At 35.7% G+C, this 20,246-nt stretch overlaps 1 protein-coding gene across 2 annotated transcripts; it reads right to left on the bottom strand.

Moving 5' to 3' along the window:
* Positions 1 to 309: 309 nt before the first annotated feature.
* LOC117237852 (histone-lysine N-methyltransferase trithorax) lies at positions 310 to 18,758 on the bottom strand. Of its 2 annotated transcripts, XM_033502230.1 has the most exons (11): positions 18,363 to 18,758; positions 16,344 to 17,772; positions 15,592 to 16,158; positions 15,070 to 15,503; positions 14,755 to 14,916; positions 14,299 to 14,694; positions 9,291 to 14,126; positions 7,186 to 9,245; positions 6,841 to 7,003; positions 6,590 to 6,736; positions 6,288 to 6,461 (listed from the first exon to the last, which is right to left on the bottom strand). In XM_033502230.1, the coding sequence occupies exons 1-11, from the start codon at positions 18,525 to 18,527 to the stop codon at positions 6,288 to 6,290; spliced, it is 10,533 nt and encodes a 3,510-aa protein (XP_033358121.1). In that variant the 5' UTR covers positions 18,528 to 18,758. The 2 variants fall into 2 exon arrangements, with proteins under 2 accessions (XP_033358120.1, XP_033358121.1); XM_033502229.1 differs by having other exon boundaries at positions 310 to 6,461; positions 7,186 to 14,126; positions 18,363 to 18,527.
* Positions 18,759 to 20,246: the final 1,488 nt, after the last annotated feature.

Below are 20,246 nucleotides of genomic sequence, written 5' to 3' on the forward strand. Positions count from 1 at the left end.
CGTGAGAACGAGGAGGTTATTCACTGTTCTACGGAAACGTTCGAGCACGATGCTGTTACTGCAGTAACGTGCCTTTTATAATCTCCGATACACAATGGTTGTACGAATTGGTTCGTAATATGTTTACGTTAATAATCTAATTTACCGATAAGGTAATAAATACTATGTTCTTGTTTTTCTCATTTATTTCATATACTTTGAATGATTATGATGTATCATTACGCTTAAATAACATTGAATTATTTAATAATTGATTTTATTAAAAATACCTTTCCCTTCTATCTGAGAATCTTTAGTTTTTTTCATTTTTTTTTTTTACTTGTAATGTGCACCCCTAAATAATAATTCCAGCGTTATCATATATTTCTTCTTCATTTCCTCTTTTTTTTTCCTTTTTCTTTAAATACGAAACAAGCGAATGTATTAATAAAATTTCATTTGTCAAGCGATACATTATCGTATTTACATTGTATCTACATCATCTAACATTTTATTACGCTACATTCGTTTAATAATGCGATTAAGATAGTTTGTGGAAGGACTGTGCAGTAATAATACACGCGAAAATAACGATAATAATGTATGCCTAGCGTTACAACATACTCTGTTTCTATGATTTCTGCCGTATCTTATCCCGCAATTGTATTTTATTCAAATGAGATAAACGAGATACGTTACTGTAATGCCGATTGATTATTACTACATGAGTCGTATGTTTCGAATTAACTACTTATTGCTCTTAGGAATTTACATGTATGTACGTATTTTCTCTTGAGATTCTTAATACTGATTTTGCCCCGAAAAATTACTTATTCGAGTACCCGGATAATCTTAATTCGCGTAGTAATTGTTTCTCGCTGGAAAAACATTTGAATCGAATTTTCACGGTACGACTGCTGCATCGTCGCACGATGACGACAATGAAATATCTCGAATATTGCAAAATTACATTAGACAATTTTAATGCTGTTTCTTTCTTGCTTTCTCGACGCATAATGATAACGAACGACACATCAATTACCAATTCGCGGACGTTTCATCGAGCGAGCAAGCAAATGCACAGATATCGATTCTACTTTAGAAGAAATTCTGTTCCTTTTTTCTCGTTTTAGACGAGGTACGTACAACATCCGAGCAACGTACATGAGTCAGCGACGCGCGCTCAACCGAATACACACATTAAAAAAAGAGAGGAAAAAAAAGAAGAGTATTCTCACACGTGAAAAAAAGCATGACCTATAACGCACGTCGCTGTTACAAATGGTGTATCGTAGATTACAATATGGTACTTGCCCAGTCTACCCATTTGTGAGAACGAACAAAGAGCAGATAAGATTGCCGCTTTATGCTTAAACTAATTGCGCGCTGACAATATTTAAAATTAACGAGATACAAGCGAGAGTCGCAGTTTACTCTTCTTTTTCTCTCGGCATTTCGGTTGAACGCTGGCTGCAAACATAGAAACCAGCGCGAGGAGAGAAAAATCTAGCTTCGTGTTTAACGAGAATTGTAAGGTAGAAGATAGAACCAGACTTCACCAGTTTCAGTTTCTATTCCATTCTAGATATAACATAGCGGTAGAGGGTACTTTTACATACAGCACGGAATATACATGTTTATACTTCCATTTTTGTTTTTATTTTGTTAATTTCTCATATAATACTAACAAAACATTTAATTACAAAACATGGGCGTACGGTTTTGTAGTGTCTCTTATCTTCCTTTGTGTGTATTATGCGTGTGTGTGTCTGTACTTTTGTATAGTGTGATGAAAGCAGTAGTTATGTGTCTCTATGTGGTATGCATATCATCTGGTTAATGTAAATATTACGATTATTTCATAAGTTCTCTACAATAAGTAGATGGATTTTATAACGACAATTTACACGCTGAACGCGTGCAGTAAATACATCCCATTTACCCGCAGCGTCTCTTCGTTTAATTTTACATTCATCACGACTTCGTCTTGTACGGACCTACGACCAATTCTCTTCTATAATCTATTCCGATGAATATGCAAACGCAAAAGAGATAGAAACGCTACTATAGTATACGATACAATAATATATAATCGTACCTCGATATTGATCGATATTATAAATAGTTTTTAATAATTATTCGTCCAAACACTGAATATTTTACAACAGCCATCGATCTCAACTATTCATAATTCTATTAAACAGTTTGCAACTTTTACAGTTTCAATTCTTTTTCTTCATTTCTTTTTTTTTTTTCATTTTATTTTAATATTATGCGTAGCGTGTCTGATCCAATATCATATCAATAATAGGGGTATATCATAAATTTTGTAATTTGCTAAAAAATATTCTCTAAAAAATATGTTGACCTAAAGATTATTATGACTGATAATCACAGACAATTTTTTCAATTTTCCTTTCATTCTCTTTTCTTTCTTTCTTCATTTATTTTTAAATTTCTCAAAACCATCGTTTAATTTCTTTTTGCTGCCGCATCATCTTTCTATTCTTCTATCTTCTTTTAAACAAGTACAATATTAAAAATTCTACAATTCGTTTAAACATTAGAATAATACTATTCTTTTCTTTCCTTTCTCTTATCTTTTTTTTTTTCTTTTTTCGTTTCGTTTCGTTCATACACGATTTAAAAAGCGTTTTGCATTTGAAATTTCTGCCCCTTTAAATTCCTTGTCTTTACCGATGAAACGAAGAACCCAAAAATTCGAAGAGATGAAACTCTCGATCATAAGAGGATGCAACGCTGCGATGTTCTCGAAATTGTCGTAAAAGGTAATAACGGGCACCGTACAGGTCCATGATGAGTAAACTTAACCACTCGTTTCATTATCACACCAAAGTAGTAAATATCCAACACTTTTCTAATACCTAAATTTATGTCGAGGTAAGGTATACATATACATATTCGAGTTCTTTCTCTCTAACACGTCCAAATTTTTACTGTTTTTCATACGAATCATTTTCCAAAGGTGCTGACGGGTGTAGTTTAAACAAACGGTGCACAGTATGAGTGACAGTGTATTATGCTATCTTCTCGTGTGGATTATAATTAATCGATAATAATAATAATAATAACCATAATAATGAAGGCTGGATACGTAATACTAAGGAGTTTGTACACACTCCGTGAGATAGGTAATCAGTAATCATTTAAGAGGATATAGAGTATGTTTCAGAAAAGCGCTCGGTAAACTCTGAAAAGTTCCGCCAGAGAAGTGATTGCATAGAACATAATCGTTCATATGCTGTTATACGAACGCTAATATCTACTTTCCCTTTCTTTCTTCTTTTTCTTTCTCAGAGCATACGATATTTTATATGGATTTCACAAATAAAAAAATAATTAAAAAACAGTGTTCTTAATTTACCTACTGACATGTTTAAATTTAAATATATACCCATTATAGATTATCGTTACAGTCAGCATAGAGATATTAGTAATCTGCGATGGGAATATAAAGTATAGCGAAAACACATCGCTTATATCCCATAATCCTAAATTGCTCGCGGTGATATCGTATAACAATTACAAGAATGCATTACTTTTTTTTCTTTTTTCATTTTAAAGAGAAAAGAATGCTCTTTCTTCTCCTGCATAAAAAAAGCAGACGTCCGTATCTTTTCAACAATATTAGACCATCGTGTGCACCATGTTCTCTAAATCATGTTCAATGTAATTAATAGATCTTGTTAATCCTAAAACCATCATCCATAAGTATAATAAATATTAATAAAATATCTAACATTGCTATTATATTTTCAAGTAATTACCTTTCTTATGTCATATTATTTCTTTTTTTTTATACAGATTAAAATTAATTATCATTATATTAACAATATTCATCTTCCAATAATAGTTATTAATTATTGATAATCATAGCATTAAAAAAAAAAAAAAAAAAAAGGAGAAGAAAAGATTCAAAATACCTAAAAAATGGCAATTTCTCGTGACCAGAACAAGTTTCTATTTTTTCCCCTTGTTTTATAACTTTTTACAAATCAGCATACGCATTTTGTACCAAACCAGGCCGATTAAAATGTTGCACGACTGACGACGAATACTTGCGTGCTCAAATAATGTTCCTGCCATCATTTACTTCTTTATATTACTTCGTTAAATAAATTCGCGATCGATATTCCTCGTATATATAACGCATTTCTTATTATTATCAAACTCTTCCGCTGCCACCTATTATTTCTTACTCTAGGCCATTTTTTCGTGTAAAGTGCACTTAACGGTGTCCATGGAGCACCAAATTTAAGGGACAACCACCTCGGCAGAAATTGATTAACCGCACTAAAATACTTTATTATAGCTTAATGGATGCATAGACACAATTAGTTTTTTTTCAGTTTGAATATAAGTCATCAGGGTATATCTAAATCTATCACCGGGTTTAAAGCGTAGGTACATTAAAGGTAAGGCAAAACTGCATTTCACAGAAAGGTGCTTTTTACGGAATATACGTTATATACACGTGTATCCGTAAAAATCTGAAATATATTCCTATAAAGAACATTCATAACTTTCCCCAGTGTGGGAAAATATCACAAATATTTTCTAGAAATATTCGTATTCTAGAAAAGTTTACTTGAAACAATGATCTAATTATCTTTTTACACTCTGTGTCAACGTAATCGATTACGTGTGATCATACTTGCCTCTTATAAATCATAGACGAATTTTGAACAGAAACTACGGGAAAAAATGAAGATTAATCTCCTATATGAACAGAGCGGTACCGCCCTATCGGATTTCTCTCTAAAATAAGAAGTTTGTTTTTCTCTATTCCCTAGCGATTTGTAATCTTTAAATATAAAAATAAAGTAACGAGATTAATATTGTAATATTGGCAAGGCGGAAGCACAAACGCATGGGTGCATCGTTTAAAAATCTATAAAAACATATCAAAATAATTGCGCATATATACGTAATATGTTCGTTCGAAACAAATGAACAGGCTTCAATTTCTTGGGAAAGCAAGCCTCTTTCTTTCCAATCTTCTTTGTTCTTTCATTTCTTTTCCTGTTATTATAAGACTTAAAATATCATCAATGTCTGCCAAAGTAGGTACACCTTCAAACAGTATCCCACGCCAGGAAACTGTTCCTTCTAGCCATTCTCTCCCTTCCCCCTTCTCTCTCTCTCTCTCTCTCACTCTCTCTCTCTCCCGCTCACTCTCTCTCCCGCTCACTCTCTCTCCCTCACATCCTCTTATGCGCGCGCTCATGTTCTTTTTTTTGTTTCTTAAAACATCTACGTTACTAACTTAAGTTAAGTTGGTAGCTGTACTTACATCAAGACAATGTCTAATCTAACAATTACATATTTTACAAGAACGTTTGAAATCTGGCCCTACATCAGACATGAAATGTCACGAAGTTAGTCGTACACTGTACACTAAATTTTAGATTTACATAAAGTTTTCAAGAACATTGAATTATCTGGTTACAATGGTACAATCTGGTAAAATTGAAACTTACAATAAAGTTGTGTGCTTTTTATTTCATAAGTCTCGCCGGTAATCCGTAATTGCGTGATACACGTCGCGTAGTAAACGAGCATAGTTCCTACGTTCAAGTACGTAATGAGAAAAAGATAAGTCCTAGTCGAGGGAAACTCGTCCGTGTTCCTATAGATATAGGTCGTCGATTTTATCCTATGCAAGTCGATTTTGTTTAATTTCACAGAATCAAACTTGTTCAATTACATTTAGGATCACTGAATTTATGACTGAAAATAACATATAATATATAGAGAAGAAATTTGCGTACACATGTATGTGTACGTATATATCTTATAAATGCGTATAAGCTAGAAGCATTGTCGATTTAGTGTAAAGTGACGATAACTTGTACGCTTAAGCCTCGATAGTCAAGATAATAAGTAGAGTCTAAAAGAAGTGCATAAAAGCACAGGCGTGGATAAAGTAACACTTTCATGAGTCTTAGTGCGATAAAGCACGCAAGGCTCGTTGGGTACGTAAGCAGGACATATTCAATTATTTATTGCTATAAGTATATCCCTTAAATCAACTACCAAGTGTAGCTGTTTAAAGTAACATTGTCATAACGCGATGTTTTGTGTACTATATCTGGCCTTCTAATATTTTAAATGTATATCTATTTCTTTTATAATAATAAAAAGCTGCAATCTCTGAAAATAGTTTGATGATTAAATGAATAACGTTCAATAAAATGAATCCTATTCCAAAGCGCACATAATTATAGCACAATATTTTTTGCTGTGCCGCTTACGGTTGGCTGCTTACGATAGCTGTATATGCAGTCTCAATTGAGGTATTTACGACATCTGCGGGAACCGCAGGTACATGGAATCTTGATATCCTCGAAAGGAAATTTGTAGTCATACGTTAGCTCTTCTCCTTGAATAATGCGACGGAGAGCGAAGATTAATATATGCTTCTTACCTAGGATGTCTACCACTCGCGAGTAACAATTTGGCTGAAATATGATTTTCAAGTTACAAAATTAGTTCGATACAATTTTTCAGATAAATTCAAGTTCATAAGGAAAACGAAACGTATATTTCAATAAAATAAATAAAATACATTCGGCAAACGAATAAATACCTCGCACGAGTGATTAATGAATCTTGCCGCATTTCCTTTCATTGTGGCATCAACGACTAGGTGATCGTCGATTTTAAACATGTAACATCCTATGTTTTTACTATCATAATATTTTTCTCGTTTGTCAGTTAACGAGGCACGAATCACCTGTAAACATTTATAAAATATTACCCAAGAAAACTACATTCGATATATAAATAGTTAGTAAAAGAGATTATATAAATAACAACGCCTTTCATCTCTCTACACACCTCACCAGCATACTCGATAACCATCTCTCCAGCTTCGATGTCTCTTAGGCAGAATAAACCTCTACCATGTATGTGAGAATGGTATACTCCAACCGATTCTTTCGACGTTTCTTTAAGTATCCTAAAGCGCATCGCCATTGGTAAATTTGTGCTTGCCACTCGTCTGTAATAATAAAACAATGCAACATATATCCTCCGACGTACGATGTATCAGTGTGTGTATACATACACACAGTAGCGCGCGCACACGCACGCTCTCGCACACACATACGTATATATATATATAAGAGAAAAGAAAGAGAAAATTAAGTGACTTTATTAATTGCACGTATTAAGATGCTTTACCTGGACTCAGCTTCGGAGATAGCGATCATTTTTGGTTGCTGCCTGTGCCTTGACGCGAGCCAACTGAACATATCATGAACTTTTCTCCCTTTGAACGGTTCTGCACGAGCAGCACCATTAACACACGCATTCGGTAAGTCATTTTCCGTTTCTCCCGGTTTTGGCGGTGCTAAATTATGAAATCGAGGTTTGTATTTGGTACATCTGTTCACGTCTGGTAGCTGTTCGACCAGGTAGACGGTGGCGTTATTTTCTAAGCCCAGATTTTCGGTGAGAGGGTTATGAGGCAACGGAGGTAAGTTGTGAGCCTTTCGTGCATTTTGCACAGCTTGAAACACGGTTTCCCATACTTCGGCCATGGAGGAGGCAGTATGAGTGAATCCATCCTGCGACTTTATCTCGTACATCAATGTCGGTCCTTTCGATTTCTGCGTTTGCATATTTCCTACGTTCGGCTGTACAGATTTGATCGACTTACTGATCATTCTTGGCTTTTTCACGGCAACTGGTGGAGTTTTGGTTTTCAGTATGTTAAACTGGTTATCGATAGGTTTTACCTTCTCCTCGATCTTGTTCGTTTTCAATGTGAACGTTTTTATCGGTAACAATTGCAAAGAGGTTATCTGCGGCACCTGTTTCGACGGTAATATCTCCACGGACGTCACTTGCGGTGGTTTCTTATTCTGCGTCACTGCTTTCATGTTGTGTGTAATTTTGTAAGAACCATCTTGCAGCTGCTTCTGCAGTACTATCTTCAACGAGGCATTCTGCAGTTTCTCTTTGTCCAGTTCCAATTTCAGATTTTCCTTCACCTTCTCGATCGTTTCGGTGTTCAATTTCAGCGTTTCGTTTATGTTGTTTATAGTGGTCTCTGCTGGTTTCTTCACCGTTGGCGTCACAGCTTCCACTATCTGTTTCTTATCAGATTCCGTTCCAAGCTTCTGTTCCGGTTCTGCTGGCTTAATTACCGGTTTCGTTGGCTCTTCTATGATCATTTCTGTTTTCTGCATGCTCTTGGTCGTATCCTGTTTCGGAGTTACGGCTTGCATAGGCAGCACTCTGTTCATCGGCCTACTCGTTGGTACGTTGCTCGTAGACATTGTAATTTTATTTTGTACAGTCGAGCTCGCAATCACTGGATTATTACTTGTACTTACATTAATATTGTTTGAATTCGGTACGGTACTATTATAATTATTATGCACATTATTTACATCGTGGTTTAACTTATTTACAATGATATCCCTTTGAGTTATACAGTGATTAGGTAATGGGGGTATTTTAGATGATATGCTAGACTTTATCATACTGGTATTCTCTGACACGTGTTTCGAGTCAAAGTACGGTCGGACATTATTGTTCATCATCTGTTCCGAGCCAAACAACGGTTCTGTGATCTTCCATGGTCCGTTGTTAGGTTGTACAACGGAGTTTGAAACTGGACTTGGCCGTACAGCTACTCTCGGTATCGTCGGTATTGAGTTTTGCAACAACTTTGGAGACGATGTCACTCTTACCGCGGCTTGAGCTTCGGATGCACACGTATCTGACGATAGCTCTATCGATGTTACTGGTTCTACGACGCTTTGACAAGATACAGGCAACATGGTGTTACAAGTGGCCGTTGGAAAATTTTGCTCGGGTGTCGCTGGAATATGAATCTGTGATGTTGCGATAGACGATTCTACTATAGGCGTGGTCGATTGATTTACTACCACGTAACCACCGGGTACCGTAGACATATCGGAAATATTGCCAACTTTGGATGGTAAGGTTGAAACGTTAGATACATTTTGAACGGTAGGTACAGCCGGTATGTTAGTAATGTTAGAAGTACTGGACAAAGTAGGTGCTGGATTAAGTATATTAGATACATTAGATGCGTTAGGTATACTAGATACACCGGGTACGCTGGATACGTTGGTAGGTAAGTTGGTAGGTATACCAGATATACTAGGTACGTTCGATACGTTAGGCACGCTAGGCATACTGGATGCGTTAGGTACGTTAGGTATGCTAGGTGTATTAGATGCACCGGGTATTGTACTAGGTACACTAGGAACGCTAGGCACGCTGTGTACGTTGTGCACGCTGGGCACGCTAGGTACACTAGGTACGCTAGGTACGCTAGGTACGCTAGGTACGCTAGGCACGTTAGACACGCTAGGTACCGTAGGTACATTGGACACATTCGGTATATTTGTTATGCTCGGCATATTAGATACGTTAGAGACATTGGATACAGTGGGTACAGTGGTTACAGTGGGTATAGTCGGTATAGCGGGAACAGTTGGAACATTAGGTACATTCGTTACGCTAGGTACATTAGGTATGCTGGTTATATTGGTTACGTTGGATACATTAGCAACGTTTGGTACGCTTGGTACTCCGGATACGTTTTGTACGGACTGCACTGCCGTCACAGTGGGAACACCTGGAACAGCCTGAACATCTACGATAGGTTCCATCAGTTTAGAAGCTTGAAAAACTTGCGTTGTCGTTTGGTAACTGCTTGCCAATACTTGCGGTACCGTGCCAGTCATGAACTGACTGGAAGACATCACCGTGTTGCTTACGATAGTCTCCAAACCGTAATACATCGGCTGGTTCGACAGAAACATACTGCCCGTTGAATCTGTAAACATTTCTAGCGTTGGTGTCGAGCTCAATAATAACTGTTCCGACGAAATAACTCCACATTGAATCGCACTAGGTTGTTGCTGTATAATCGTTCCAAGGACCGTTGGCTGTGTTTGAGCGATCTGTACACCTGGCAATATCGATATACCCCCGTTTTGCAATGCCAACAAGTTGTCGGAAGATGCTTGTATGTATGCACCAGGAATTAAATGATTAGCTGTTATGAACTGAGGTTTAAACGCTGCAGCAGTTTCATGCTGACCACCGATCGTCGTTACGTACTGAAGGTTTTGTCCGGACTGTTGTTGCAATGTTTCAACGTACGCGGACATGATGCCAGGAGATGCTTGTTGCAATATGACAGTTGGCCCACTCGGTCTTTGAGCTTGTTGCAACTGTATAATCGGAGTATTGTTCTGCATCGGTTGAAATCTAGCATGTCCATTGTTGTGCGGCTGTATACTATTTTTCACGATTTGCGTTTTGATTCCTTTCGTCCGAGACTTTGGCGCTCTGGGAGATTTTGATTTAGCCAACTTCGTTATCTGAATACTGTTCCCTTGCGACGATTCGGTCGAAGACGCAGTTTGTACGCCGGTGGAAGAAAACGTAGGCGATATTTGTGGACTTGGAACCGTTTGGGAACTTGCACCATCTGGAGAATTCATAGGAGTATTGATGATATTTTGCGACATACTGGAATCGCTTGCAACAGATGGGGGATCTGTGATTTCTGTTATTTGAACAGTACTTTCTTGAGGTAATACCGTGGCATTCGGTAATGTAGTTGTAGTTCTGGTATACTGCGTTTGTACGATCATATCGTTTGATGTTAGTACCGTTTGATGAACGGTTTCGACGGTAGCGTGCGTATGAATTTGCGGCGTAATAATCGCTTGTGCTATCGGTTCGATTTGAATAGCCGGATGAGGCGATGGTACGGAAGCTTCCAAAGGCGAAGTAGCTTGGATATCTGGATAATCGGATGAAAGTGTATGCCCCTCAGACGGAGACAACGTTATAAATTGAGGAGATACAGATCCGATACTCGGAGAAAATCTAGAATCAGGCGATGCTAACTTATTATCCATAGTTTCGGAATCGCTGTCGCTCGTTATCATGATATCACAATTTGCCAAGTGTCTATTGTAACTATCTTGTGTTCTATATGTACAGCGGCATCGTTTACAAGTTACAGGGCGATCTATGTGATCAAATGGTGCATCGCATCGAGATGTAATGGTAGTCGTCTCATTTTCAATGTGTTGCGGTGATACGCACTCATCGTCGCTGGAAATGTCATCGGCACCGTCTAACTGTGGAATTTTCAAATTCAATTTCAAATTATTCTCCCGCGGATTTGTTTGTTGCGCTGCGTTCGATCTTTGTTGAAAATTGCTGGAAAGGCCGTCACCTCCTTTCGTTTTTTGTGCTTTATCCTCGTATTTCCCAATGTGCGATCTAATAAATCCATATATACGCTTTGATCGTAAAATATTATTCGAAGACTTTGTATAATAAGAGTTGCAGCAGTCCTTCTCGCTAGACGAAGTAATTTCGCTGCTGTCGCACGAGGATTCGTCGTTGATGCCGTCTAATTGCGGAATCGATAAATGTTCTGCCACGCGTAATGCCGTACTCTTTTCTTCTATATTATACTCCGGTGAACTGCATTCACTGGCGCTGCCTGGATCGGCAGGGCCGTCGACTTGTAATATTCGCGGTTGTTGCCTCGCATGCCAAAACAACCGTTTATGCTCTTTACCTTCCTCGCGACTACTGGATATTACTCTACGATTAATACCACTGGTAGCATCCTCGATGCAATACTTTAATTCCCGCATAGAATCGGATAAAATATTAGGTGTATTTGCTCTGCCTACAGTAACCATGATACTGTCTGGAATCCTTAACTCGTGCAAAGTAGGCGGCCGTTCGTTTTGCGAATCTAATACCATCACGCTTGTCTCGTTTGATTTCGTCATGCTTGAATTCCTAGACAATTTCCTTCGTTTTATGCTGGGACCGTAAGTACCATCTAATTTACAACTCCACGTTAAACTGCAAGATCGTTGATGGTGCCTTTGTCCTCCAACGATTAACGGGCTATTCGATATTACTTCCGATTTAGATCGCTTCAGTTCTCTGCCTCCGCGTTTTTGATTTTTTGAACTAAACAAATCGTCCATTAGATCTTGAACGGATGTTTTCGTTTCCAAATGAACCCATAAATCATTATGCGATCCTAATTCTACTAAAGAAGGATCTATCTTTGAAACTTTACTTTCGGATGGCTTTATCATTTCGTCTACTTCGGATGCCAGCATATCATCCTTGAATAGATCTGCCGCGAAGGTCCCATCATTTTTCAAATCCATTGCTATAAAATCTTCGTACGTCATTTTTGGAAATATATCTTGCATGGAAATACCATCTAATAAATCATGTGGCAAATCTTCGAATATAGCTTCTTTCAATTCTGGAGGTAAAAGATCTGTATTATTTTGTTCTGCCAGATTTTCATCCACTTCTTTGTTACAAACTGCATCGATCAAAGCATCTAGAGTTTGTTTTACAGCTAAATATTCACTTTTCTGTGTATTTAATGTATCTTCTTCTTCTTGTTCTTTAGAATGATCAATAGTTATATTATTTTCTAAATTGGAAGAAACCTCTGGTACATACATCTGCACGTACGTTCTAATATAATATCTTACAATTTTAAATGGGTTTACCGTAGACCAATATAACCGAGAACATTTATAATCACAAGGTATAATTCTTTCAATTGTATCAGAGTATTCAGGTATAACTGTACCTAAACAATCGATCATCAATGAGCCTATCATAACTTTCACTTTACTCGGTTCCGCGTATTTTTTCTTCTTACGATCCAATTCTACATATACTGGTCTTTGTAAACTAAATTCATTCTCATTTTGCAATGTTTTATGCGTACAGTTATTTAAATGCGAAGAACAAAATACTGTTTTATCGTCGTTAAAGGCAAGACCAACGTTTCTAGCACAAGGATAATGGAAGGTACTGTTGCAATTCTTCGCGCAACAGCCAACGCTGGCCCCTTTCTTTCCACACTCTGTGCAACGAATTAATCGACCTCTTGAAATAGCACTATGAACATTTTGTAAAGAACCATCGATTTCTTCAAATACTTCATTAGACCAAAGCGCGCAATTCGAATGTACCCACTCGTTTTGCCCGCAATATAGTAGCCGTCCTTCTTTCGTTTCTGGACCATCGCTTAAACCTTTGCACAAACAACATGATCTACTATCTTCGACATGAACGTTATATAAATTTGCTGTTTTAGCTGCGATTGCTTTTGGTGCTTTGATCACCTCTTCTTTCCATACTTCCAGAATAGAATCATCAAATTTTGTAACTGGACTATCGTCTTTACCAATATCTTTAGTAGCTGTTAACGGATCGCCTTTGCCATTATTATTTTTTATACTTTTTGGACTAAACCATGGGAACACATCTTGTAAAATTTCGTGATAAACTTCTGTAAGATCCTTCGTTCCAGTACGACTTATGACATGTTCCATATCACAATGAAACTGTAACAGCGTTTTATATTCATTGTTATTGACTTTTCGTTTCACTGACATTAGTGTAGGCGAAGGTCTGACAATGATTTGCTGCTCTGAACAATGGCATTCTGTATCATTAGAATTGCTATTTGTATTTTCTTGAGTTACCGAATCTTTCTTATCATTGTCTTGAGTATCTTTCACAGCGCAATTCTTTACCCGAACAGAACACTCTTTTAAATGAAATTTTTGTCGAAGACGTCTTAAACCTCTTCTGTTACAGCTATCGCTTGGTTGATCTTCGTCCAATTTACTTATCGAATCAGATTTTGAATTATTATTATTATGTCCAAATTCTGTATTTTTAGTCTTTTCACAATTACTTTCTTCAGCTTCTTCTACGTTCAGGCCTTCTTTAACATTGTTTATATTTGAATCTGTTTTCTCATTTGAAAAGTCCAATTTTTTCCCATTAGAAACAGATATGCATAAACATTCTTTTCTTGGACTCCATTTCAAAGCAGCGCAAATCTTCTTATTTTTACTTAACGCTTTTATAACTCCTATGAAACCAGCCTTAAGTTCAGCTTCTATGGCATTTCTCCAAACAGAATTAGGATTTGAAGAACATTGACTGCATGTAAATTCAATAGTATCAGGTAGATAACTAAGAATTTGATAACGCTCGTCAGAAATTCCTTCGCAATAGGCATGTACCCAATACGAACATTCGCTACATTCCATCATCTAAAAAATAAAATGCAGAGTTTATTTAACGAGTTTACATACCGTTTTAAAGCGTTATTTATCGTAGTATTTCCCATAAATCTTTATGTATCTGTACACACATGTCATTTTTTACAGTTACGCATACAAATATATATTTAGTAAATTTTCTAAATAAAATATGTACACTTACCTTTGTATCGAAATCATTTTCGTTGTAACATCTTTGACATAGAGGACAGTAATTTCCTTGTTGACGTAATTTAAAACACATGGAGCATAATGGTAAATTGCCCACATGGACATTAACTCCTTCACTACCACAGCTTTTACACTTAACACAATTTTGACACACATAAGGTCTTTCAGGACTGTAAAGTCTCGCACTAACACCAGATTTTGACAAACACGAATGGTGAAATGATTGACGACAACGAATGCAAGACAATTTTGGACCAGATCTTAGATGGCAGGATTGGCATATTGTACATCGAGGACAGCACCAATTTGGTTGAGCACAAGCATTCCATTCGCTGGGTTCCAAACAAAAGGCATGATATGGCTCACAACAGCACTGACAGTGGATGAGCTGGAAAGATTTTTATAATGTATGATCATATATAACAATATAGGTGTATACGTTACTTACTGGTTCTCTGCCAGCACTTCCACAAAGGTAACAAATAGCAGGAATCTGAAAGAGTTCTGAACCTATAAGGGCAAAGCCTTTTGCACCAACTTCTGTAGGATCGTACTGTTCCCAAAAATCTATCGATATTGTGTGTAATGCATCATTATTCGTTTTAGGCACCTGCAAAGTGATTAGTTTTATTAAAACTATAAATATTCATGTTACGTAATATTATATAACTATAATATTAAAATTTTATATATTTTACTGTACTAATATAATGTATCTAACAAAATATATATATCTGTATATTTTAGTTCGACGTGTGCTTACTACTTGAAAATTTGACGTTGATATATTTTGTTGTGATTTGCCTCTTTTTGGATGAGGTTGCTGCGTTGCATTGACAGTATTATGGTTTACAGTATTCTCATCGTTATGTTTTTGTGACTCTTTTTCTTTTGTGTCATCCTTTTTCTCTACCCTATCATTTTCCTTTAAATTTTTCGGAATGTGCTTATTGCTTTCAGCATCTTCTTTTCCATCTACAGAGGGGAAAGTTGCAATTGGTTGACCAAGAGCCACGCTTGCACTTCGGCAAACATGTTTCACTCTTGGTCCCTTCAATTCGAGTCTCTGTCTCAAAGGTTGTGGACATTGATTTAAAGGTGGTACGGAGAACATTGGATTCTTCAATTTCTTCCTCACTTTTATCCTATTGTTTTTTCTTCTTTTTTTATTAGGCGATATATTCAGTGATGAGTCAACTAGAAAATTGAAAAAGCAAATTATTCATATTAAGGAAAGATATATAGTATACACATTGGATATATAAATTGGAAGAATCGATCTTACACTTATCTAACTTTGTATATAGAAAACCACCAGTTCCTTGATAGCTTGTTTTTTGACCTATTTCTATGTTTCTCCAATTCATAGCTGATTTGAACAGATTTTTCTCTGAACTATCTTCCGCAGGCCAACCTAACTTAGAAGATATTAATTTTTGCCCTTGATTATCATTATCTTCTTGATTCAATATTAATGGAATATTCAAAGGATCTCTCATCATTGGCGGTAACAATGTATTTAAGCCTGTTCTCAAAGAAGAAGGAATGTTGTAACATTTCAAGCACATTTTTAACCAACAAGCTGGGCATCTAGCTTTATAAACACATCTCATGAGATTCCATTGCTGACTTCTTACAACAGGTGGTACTAAGCATAAACCATCGCCTTTATGACATTGAAGGACTGGAAGTGTACTATTTGTAGATTTTGCACAAGCCTGTCGTTTAATCATTTTACTGATAAACTTTCTACATGATTCACAACTGTGAATACCGAATTTTCGAGCTTGTTTCACAAATCGATAGAACCGTACAGCACCGCAAACCCCACATTTGATGGTACCTGTTAAGCCTAAAACATTATAAAAGCATAATGAATTTATTATTTTCTTATTTCGTATATCATTTATATGATCGATTATATTACTTATTTATTCGAAGCATTATTCTACATTTTTGATCGTGCAATACAAATATTTGAATTAAAAGAAAATACCGTATAAAAGTAACATATTGTGAACATTATTGTTTTCATACCTAAATTAGTATTTCCACTTGTAACACTGTTGCTATTTGTCATTGAAAAGGGACCTTCAGTTCCACTGACACATTTATTATCCAGTTTTAGCCTTGCTTTTCTTAAAATAACTTTCCCACCGTTTAGTTTCATCCCAGTCCATTCAGACTGTTCGTCTTCTGTATGATTACTATGTTCGCTTCCACTTTCAGATAATGTGCTTTCCGTATCAAAATTATCTGAATTTCTCTCTGCATTTTTATTGCTGCTATCAACATTGCTTCGACCCTTTGCGCTATTATTTTCTTTCATTTTTGCTGAATCTTCAAAAGTTGTCTGAACTTCTAAATCAACTGTATCATTTTGAGTTCCTGATCTAGTTTGAATCCTGGAAGACTCTGAACTTGGAACATCAGAATCAGGAAGAACTTTCGTAGGAACAGAAATTAATTTTTGATTTTTGGAGATATTTAATTTTGTGTTTGGAGCTTTTCTGGTTACATTTGATACACCATCTTGAACACTATTGCATTCATCGGTTGAACATTTTACCATTTTGTTTTTAGCTGATAAATTAATCTTTTTAACTTCTGTACTAACAGTTTTTGTTAATTGTGTGTCTTGTATAGAAGGTGCTAATTTTTCAAGATTCTTTACAGGTTGTACAAGAGTTTGGGCATTGGAATTTACACGCTGAATTACCTTTTTGGCTTTACTTTTTGTTTCTTTATCTTTTAATTTTGTGTAGAGTTTAGTAATATTTGCGTCTTTTAATTTTGGTTCTTGATTACAATGTTTATTTAATGCAATTTTAGCTCTCTTTACGTGCGTACCAATTTCGTTCTCACTATGTTCTGCTCCAGGAGCTTCTTCTAATTCTTCGATAAATCTTTTATTTGGTTTAATAACTCTTGACGAATGGGCACTTCGGACCGGTAAAATAAATTTCCTTACTGCATTCGGTTTATCTCCACATTGCGCCGTCATATTGCGCACATTGTTACTGTTAGATTTTGCCCTCTGTAATAATCTTTTTGCAGTACTGTTACGTAGCTGTCTCGTTCGTTGATGCTGATCTAAGATATTATTTACTGATTTTAATACTGGTGTTTTCATAAAATTGGAGAATTTTATATTTTTACAAGCTCTACGACTCTTGGGTCTGTGAAATTTAGTAGTACGTTTGGAATTTAACGCAGTCACATCTTTTTTATCATCTTCCGCCAGTTTGATATTTTTATCACATAATTTTTCTGTATTATTTTCAGTATGCGATGGAGGACTTTTAATATCTGCGACAGTCTGTACATTCTGCTGTGGCACAGAACTATCAATAGCATCAGATGGTGATTTAACGGTTGTATTTTCTGTGTCATGTTGTTGCGTTTTTATGTAAGACACGGAAAGATTAGCTTCTTTAGTGCTAAAGCCATGGAATGGTGGATGTTCCTATGAGAAAAATGCATTAAACCTTAGAAACAGATAATATATATTTTCTTTTGCATTAACATTTTGTCGATATAAAAATTATCGAATTAAACATCAAATGTTTATATTTCACATTTTATCATGTAAACATATTTTATTTGGTGTTTTGAATATGGTAATAGATATTCGGTAATCTGAAGGTATATTATGATTATAATAAGAAGTAAGATATGTATCGTAGATTATTAGTTTTATTTGAAAGAAGAATAAAGAAATTGGTAACAATTAATCGGTAAAACACAGTTACTTGATAAAAATAAGATCGGAACGGCGATCTTTTATGAAATCATTGACATTTTCAAGTAAGCGGTACGTCAGTATGTATTATATACATCTGCCATTCCGAGTCTGTGATTCTCTTCTAATAGGTTAACTTTTATTATAGAGGCAAACGTTGGAGTTTTTCTGGCGAGCGAATCGGCACCGTATGCGTCCTTATGGCGCTTATAAACCAAATACAATAGTTTGTAAGTGGAGAAAGAATGATACGATTTGTAACTAATTAGACGCCTTACACCAGGTAGTCCTCATGAAAGTAAACTACGAATTACCTTTTCATTGTCACCAAATGTTTCGTTGAACAGGGAAAGTCCGTAGTAGATGTTCTCGGCGACGGTTACCGAATCGCTTTGGGCTGTCTCGGGTTGACCGAGAACTTTGATCCGTTTCCTGGTGACCGTCTTTGGCGGCTTCCCGGGAAACTTGGACCTTCCCATGTTCACTTTTTTCAACGGCCAACCTCAACCTCACAACGAAATTCTGTTTCCATTTTACGCGATTTTGCCCAGTCGAGGCGCACCAACTGAACACCAACGAACACTTAACACACACGGAACTCACAAGCTTCGTTAAACATCGGTTAACGTCGGCTAAATTCGATGATAGCCGCGAAATACGCGCGTACTGTTAAACACAGAATGACTAGTAGTAAGGTGGGTACATATTACATATGTTTTCGAATACAAACGCGGGCATTCATCTAGTAACTTTTGCTAGAGCGGAACTGAAGTTACGCGCGCTCAGCTGCTAATTCTTCGTTTAATCTCTCTAAGTATGATTCTCTGTCAAATTCGCATACAATCGCATTTAATTATATCTATTTCATTAATATTTCTTATTACTCTATTTAATTAATAACTATGCGTATATAAAATAATAAAAATGTTGAACAGATACAATTTTTCAATTTCTAGTCAATCGTTTTTTATTAATACAAGTATATTATTATAATACACAATGATAGTGTGTACCATGTATCGTATATTGAGTGCTGCGTAGTTTGTATCAACCACATACTAGGGAATATTAATGTTCCTTTTGCAACGTTCGTTAATGTAATTTTTATTTTATAAATAATTTAATCATTACTCAAATTTTGTATTTTATTAATTTATATTTCCGTGCTATTACAAGATTATTTTATATTTAAGTAATTAATTTTTTTTAAAAGTGATTTATTAAGGATTTAAGAAATGTATATACAAATATGTTGCTTGAAATACAACATTAAATAAAACGAATACTTTTAAAAATATTCTACGTATTCGTCTATTTTATTTTTAATTCACATATTTTTAAATCATGGATTATTATACTTAATATATTCAGTTATAAATATAAAGTAAAAACTTATTTGAGAGCATAGCGCAGTATTATTAAAAATTTTTTAATATTAATGTCAAATAAATCTACTGCTAATTAATTTTCTTTGGGAAAGCATTTTCGCTATATTTGATTACGTACATCTAATCGATAGTATTTATATTTACAAAGCGTAAAATTTCCTACATTTCGTTAAATTACTACCGTATATTACGAGAAATAATACAATGTCCATCAAATTAAATAAAATTAAAAGAACTCTTACAGATAAAAAAGGGAGAGGGAGAGAGAAAGAGAGAGAAAGAGAGAGAATGAAACACATTAAAAGTAATTAAAGGAAATACAAAAATTAATTTCGCTATACATGAATTGCTGCTTTTTCACGGTACTTTTTCAAAATTAAAATCTCATTTCTGCCAAATACTGACGGAGCATTAGAGGTTTTAATAAAGTCAGTTGGTTCGTATTACGTAAAGACAGGGTTCGATAAATGAGGTATATATGAATTACAAATCCGGTGTTTCATGTGCGCTGACCTGTGCTCCATTTAAAAGAGCCTTCGTCGATACAACCTCAAGCACCACTTTCGGATCCATATTGTACTTTTCCTTCGTATGCAGGGCGTGTTTTTCCAAGATTATTTCTCCCCCTTGTACACAAACCGTTCTTTACATAATATTCGCTTTCTTTATGTTTACATAGGTAGACAAATAATTAACATTGATGATTATTTTCTTTGGCTCGTGGCAAATAGATATCGAAGAAAATTGTCGATACAGAGGAGGATGTTTGGCTCGTACTATCAACGTGATCGACATTATACCGCGCGTAAT

Source organism: Bombus vosnesenskii, unplaced genomic scaffold (assembly GCF_011952255.1).
Source record: "Bombus vosnesenskii isolate JDL3184/JDL3185 unplaced genomic scaffold, Bvos_JDL3184-5_v1.1 scf7180000013403, whole genome shotgun sequence".
Lineage (NCBI taxonomy): Eukaryota > Metazoa > Arthropoda > Insecta > Hymenoptera > Apidae > Bombus > Bombus vosnesenskii.